Source organism: Macrobrachium rosenbergii, chromosome 37, assembly GCF_040412425.1.
Source record: "Macrobrachium rosenbergii isolate ZJJX-2024 chromosome 37, ASM4041242v1, whole genome shotgun sequence".
Classification (NCBI taxonomy): Eukaryota; Metazoa; Arthropoda; class Malacostraca; order Decapoda; family Palaemonidae; genus Macrobrachium; species Macrobrachium rosenbergii.
In genome coordinates this window covers 22,854,223-22,860,239 of record NC_089777.1, presented here as the reverse complement: position 1 = coordinate 22,860,239, position 6,017 = coordinate 22,854,223, and the positions used below count along the sequence as shown (strand labels likewise).

Here is a 6,017-nt window from a genome sequence, read left to right as displayed (position 1 = left end):
TTCATATAACCTACTCCAAAATCTTTTATTGCAGAGGGATGTCTCAAAATTGAAAACTGGAAATGCAGAACAAAATTCTGAAGAGAAAGTGTATAAAGAAATAGTTTGAGAAATTTTTACACTAATCTGGGACATCAAATATCCTCTTAATTTTCTCCCTCTATTCTTTCTCCATCTGTCAAAGGATACATCGAAGCTGGAGCCAGCCGGATAGGACTAAAAAAATAAAGGCAAAAAATGAAGAAAAACCAGGTTAGTAAGTAATACAATTGCTAAGCTCTCCCCCTCCCCTAAAAATGAAGTAAAATTAAAGCATAAATAGCCAAGAGACTTTACCGTTAATATAAAAGACATATTTGTAAACAAGTTTCCTTAAGATGAAACCGATGATCCGTTGTCATCTCCAAGAGAAAAAAAAAAAAAAAAAAAAAGAAGAAGAAGATCTGCCACAGCAACTGTTTGTGAGTCAAGCGAGAGAGTTGGAGGGGGCGTGGCCGCTGGAGAGCGGCTGGCGTCCTTGAAGGCTGGGCACTGGGCATTGATAGGGGGGCATCTTCATATATATATATGGAGGAATCGGCTGTGCCCCTCGCAGCAGGTTGTTCCTTACTCTTGCGAAGCATCATGAGGTCGTTGGTGAGTAAATTCTCCGCGAATTTTTTTTTGTCTTTCTTTTTTTGTGTTTTATGCACTGAGTTTGCTCCTGAAATCGAATCTCTTTTTGCGCATTGGAGCTTTCACACATTTTCACACATATTTGTTCACATATTTACGTATACTATACACATGTGATACGTGGGTGCATATGTGTCAATGCATATACTTCTCGTCCGCTCAACAAACATTAAAAGTATGATAGAAAATAGTTTTTAAACGTGGACGTGATCATGAAAGATTGCAAAATTGGAAAAATGTTAAAAAGATTTAATTTCTTTAAAGAAAGTGTTGAAATATTCATCCTCTTTTTAAATAAAGCCGTAAATTAAAACTCATAGTCTTTGCATGAGGGTATATGCTTAAGAAATTTAGACTTCCATCTTTTTTTTGTCTATTCCGTTCATCAGAAACTGAAATAATTTTTCAAAGGTTTTCGATTCTTAGAGTAAACTTTACTGACAAGACAGCACTTGAAAAAACCCTCTCACACTTCATCTTCATGTGTTATATTTTTCCTGTCGGTCAATTTATTTACACATTGATGGGTTTTATTGTGAAATTTACTTTTTTACTTTGATAGTCACATGGCTATCAAAAGTTTTATATATAAGAGCTACTGTTCTTAGTGCAGATTCTTGAAAGCTGCGGTTGCAATATTCGGTTTTGTAATAAACCTAGTTTTCCTCAGCTCCTACATATTACATATATGAGAATTATGATGAATCCCATCGTGAAACGAGCTGTAATTCCCTTTGTGGAGCCACACATATATATATAGTTACCTAGCCGTTTGTCTGTCTTCATAGACTAATAAAAAATTTAAAAGTGTTTGAATTTTATGTGTTTACTTTTTCCAGTGACTGGAATCTCATAATTTTTTCCCAGCTGGTTTATAACGACACCTAGGTTTATTCAGCTCCGTACCTTACAGCATATTGTTAGAATTATGATGGATCCCACTGTGAAACTATCTGCAGTTCCCCTCGTGGAACCATATATTGTTACCAAGTTAGCTTGTTATAATAAAAAATGAAAAATGAACAAAATTGTTCTCAACTTTTCTCGTGCTTATATTTTTCTTAAGACTGAAAACTCGCCAATTTTTCAGGTGGTTTTTTATAAAAAATAAAAACTAATGAAAATTGTTCCCAACTTTTCTTGTGTTTACTTTTTCCTGATGACTGGAATCTCAATTTTGGTCTAGGTGGGATTAGCACTTTTGGAACCATATATTATTACCTAGTTAGCGTGTTTTAATAAATATAAAACTAATCAAAATTGTTCTTAATTCTCTTGTGCTTACTAATTTCTAATGATTGAAAACTCAAAATTCCTTTTGCAGGTGGTATTAGCCCTCGCTCTGTGCTGTAACGGCCAGATTGCAGTCCCATACATCGCAGCCCCGTACCCATTGGCCATCAAGTACCAGGGAGTCGACGCCTTTGGCCAGACCACCTTCGGTCACCAGGCTCTCGACCAGACCAGACACGAAGTCCGCCTCGCTGACGGGAGGGTGATCGGCCAGTACTCCTTCATCGACTCCAACGGCGAGCCTGCAGTCACCTACTTCGAGGCCGGCCCCAACGGCTACCGCGTCCTGGGATCCAACGTCCTCCCAGAGGGACCAGCAGCCGACTACGTTCCCGAGTACTCCGAGGATGTCGCTCGGGCGAGGGAGGAATTCTTGGCGATCTTCGAAGAGGCCAGGAAGGGAAACCTGATCCCACCAGCTCCCGTCGAAGTCCCAGCTGCCCCCGCGCCAACTCTCGCCGCCGAGAAGCCAGCGGAAGAAGCCCCAGCCCCACCAGCACCCGAAGCCGCTCCCGCTGAAGGAGAAAAGGCAGCGGAAGAATTCACCGCTAAGGAAGGAGCCGAGGAACCCGTTGCGGAACCTGCTGCCGCCGAAGGAGAAGTAGCAGCCGAGAAGCCAGTCGAGTCAGCTCGCCGTCGCCGCGACGTCGCCCGCTTCCCTCTGCCTTACCTGCACGCCGTGCCCACTGAGACAAAGGCCACCATCGAGACCAAGCAGTTCGAGCCCGTCGACGCTGCCACGCCAGCTGACACGAAGAAGATCGCCCTCACGACGAAGGAGCACACCTTCACCGTGCCAGGCTTCAAGTATGTGCAGCCCACCGTCGAGGTCAAGCCCGTGCAATACAATCTCCTGGCCCCACAGGTGGCCGCCGCCCCCTACGCTCACCCATTTTACCCAGGATTCGGGTATCCCCTGATCTCTGTGGCTGCTCCACCAGCAGAGGAAAAGAAGGAGTAACCGACTCATCCAAGACGACAATGATCTAAAGGACACGAAAGCAAACGCGATGAAGAATCTGTATAAATAAGCTGAATTGTTTAGCTGTAAATACACAAAACAAAATTTCTAGTTCTGCTTGAGGGTCAGATACTCTCTGATTTGTAAATTTAGGCTTTTGGCGTGAGTGAGGTCATTTGTGGTGACTTATCTTAGGGCATTCTTCTCCATCTAAGGGCATACTTTTCTCTTTGTTTCTTTATTTTTCTCTGGAAACGTAAAAACTCGGAGAATAAAGCGGAATGCTGCATTTAAAACCGATTCTTTTCTAACCTTACAGTGTCCCCTGGAGGTGAAAACCAAGGGGGTGTGGCTGGCAACTTCATCCCTGAAGACTTTATGAGAATCCTGGAGGTTGTACCCTTCTGGGGTCACCTCTACAAGGAAAAAAGGCATTTGATACGATTTATATATTCAAAATGGGTGCAGAATATAGAGAGAAAGCCCGTTTCTTATAACTGTCTTAGCTGTAGCAGTTGACGGTTACTGAACATTGCAACAGGCCTTGGGAATCTGCTGGGGGCGGCAGTGGGTCACAATGTTGCCCTGTAATGCCCGCAGAGGGAGTGACAAAAAGGTTGTAAGAGAAGGACTTTCTCTGTACATTGTGCATCCATTTTGAATATGAAAAAGTAAAAATTGCGCCGAAAGCAATAGGGTTTCCTGTACAGCGTATAATCAAGGCCACCGGAAATAGATCTATCTTTTGGTGGTCTCGGTATAATGCTGTATGAGCAGCGGCCCATGAAGATTTAACCACGGCCCGGTGGTGGCATATCCTATATCGTTGCTAGAAGCACGATTATGGCTAACTTTAACCTTAAATAAAATAAAAAGTACTGAGGTTAGAGGGTTTCAATTTGGTATCTTTGATGATTGGAGGATGGATGATCAACAAACCAATTTACAGCCTTCTAGCTTCATTAGATTTTAAGATCTGAGGACGGACAGAAAAAGTGCGGACGGACAGACAAAGCCGGCACAATAGTTTCCTTTTTACAGAAAGCTAAATCACTGCTTTAGAGTTCTCTCAAGAGAACGCTAAAGCAGTGTTACTGAGATCTGGTCCCTCAAGAATTGAATTAAATTGAATGTAGAATTTAGGCCAAAGGCCAAGCACTGGGACCAATGAGGACATTCAGCGCTGAAACGGAAACTGACAGTAAAAGGTCTGAAAGGCGTAACGGGAGGAAAACCTCAAAGCAGTTGTTAGGAAAGGGTTAAGGAAAGTAAGAGGGAAGAAAAAGAAAATGAAAGGAGGTACATTAAAAGGAAACGAAAGGGGTTGCAGCTAGGCGCCGAAGGCACGCTGCAAAGAACCTTAAGTAATGCCTACAGTGCACCGCATGAGGTGCACTGACGAAGGAGAAATTCCTGTCCTTCAAGTTCTTCTTGTTCATTGTGTCTGTCGTCCGCTCAGTGAACAATACTGAAGGCGTTGCTATATTAGGCGATCAGGTGTGACCGCACCTGCTAAATGATAATATTATATGCTTGCTTTGAGGCACTTAGTATTCTTTTTTTTTTATTCTGTCCCCTTCTTGTTTATCTTCTCATCATTGTTTTTATCTTGTTTCTATTGTGTTTGTTATAATTTTTAATTAATTAATATTTTCACTATGTCTGTTATTATTATTATTATTATTATTTAGTAGATGAACCCTATTCATATGGAACAAGTACGTAGGGGCCATTGACCAGAAATTCAAGCTTCCAAAGAATATGGTGTCCATTGAAAAGGAATAACAGACGGTAATGAGAAATACAGAAAGAAGAGATAACCTATTAACACAAAGAAAAATAAATTAACAAATTAATAAAAAGATAAAAAAATTAAGTAGATTATTAATATACAAGGAGAATCGTATTGGGGTAGTAACTGTCATTATTACTATCATTCAAAGCAGGTCCTTCGTAATTATTATTCCCATTATTATTATCAGCATCATCAGTAGCAGTATTGTTATCCTGTTCATAAGGAGACCTCGAGTTTGGTTTCCAGAGAGAGAGAGAGAGAGAGAGAGAGAGAGAGAGAGAGAGAGAGAGAGAGAGAGAGAGAGAGAGAGGAATATCTCGACATGGTCATTAATACTTAACTTGTTATTATCTCTCTCTCCCTGCTTTTTATTCATTTATTCATGTTATATTTACTGATGTGAAGCAAGGGTGCTACCAATGCACCACACCAGCAAAGAGAATAAACATCATTACAATAAACACAGCCTGCATACTGAAATCAAAGAAAATGGGAATTTTGCAAATGCCGCTTTCGAGTTTTGAATCAGCTTGAAATATAAACACTACTTTCAGTTTCAGCAGTTTCAGGATGGTGAATCTGAAGCCTTCCTGTGTCATTCGTGAACTATTTTACCTAACCCCTCTGTGTAAAGGGTCTTTACTGTCATTTTTGAAAAATTTTTTACAAAAGCAATTCGGTGGCAACGGCATAGGTTCATTTGGTCAGTCACTACTGTCTCTGTGCTTTTATATAAACGCGTACTTAAAATAGTGCTCATTTGCACATGCGCAAAGCAAAATTGCTTCTGGTTATCAGGAATCCCTTTTCTTCAACCTTGAAGTTGATGCCAGTTCGAGTGATAATGCCGAGCTGGATTTACGTAAGGGACTTCGAAAACCGATCTAGTTTTTGCCGATACATGAAAGCTGGTTGGCTGGTTCTTGAGCGTGCGTGCGTACGTACTAGGCGACTCTCTTTCTGTCGCACGTTGGTCTGTCCGTTAGGGCTAAATTCCCCTGCAAGTGCTCCAGATACTGAACCTTGAGTATACGACATACACCGGAGTTAGCTTTGCCACATATTTTCTCTGATGGGCGGGGTAACTTCCTTCTTTTTTGTTTTGGGAGACTGAGGCGTCTTCAAGGATACGAAGCCAACCGGTAATCGCATCTTCACTGGCTTCTTTTTCTTCGCCAAGGAGACAAGGCAGTCCCCCACCCCCACCCTCCCCGAGAACACCCCTCCCTTTCCCCCCTCCAGCCGCCGGAGGCCCTCCCCAAGCTCCCTTTTTGTCCCTCTCCTCGATGACCG

The 6,017-nt window shown here is 42.0% G+C and overlaps 1 protein-coding gene across 1 annotated transcript; it reads left to right on the top strand.

Moving 5' to 3' along the window:
• Positions 1 to 529: 529 nt before the first annotated feature.
• LOC136825411 (fibrous sheath CABYR-binding protein-like) lies at positions 530 to 3,225 on the top strand. Its single transcript, XM_067081784.1, has 2 exons — positions 530 to 636; positions 2,000 to 3,225. The coding sequence occupies exons 1-2, from the start codon at positions 568 to 570 to the stop codon at positions 2,927 to 2,929; spliced, it is 999 nt and encodes a 332-aa protein (XP_066937885.1). The 5' UTR covers positions 530 to 567; the 3' UTR covers positions 2,930 to 3,225.
• Positions 3,226 to 6,017: the final 2,792 nt, after the last annotated feature.

What these genes read in the sequence shown, in the direction of transcription:
- LOC136825411 (XM_067081784.1), top strand. Translation starts at nt 568, where the DNA reads ATGGAGGAATCGGCTGTGCCCCTCGCAGCAGGTTGTTCCTTACTCTTG. An exon ending in GAAGCATCATGAGGTCGTTG is followed by an intron (nt 637 to 1,999) that starts GTGAGTAAATTC and finishes TTCCTTTTGCAG; the next exon opens with GTGGTATTAGCCCTCGCTCT.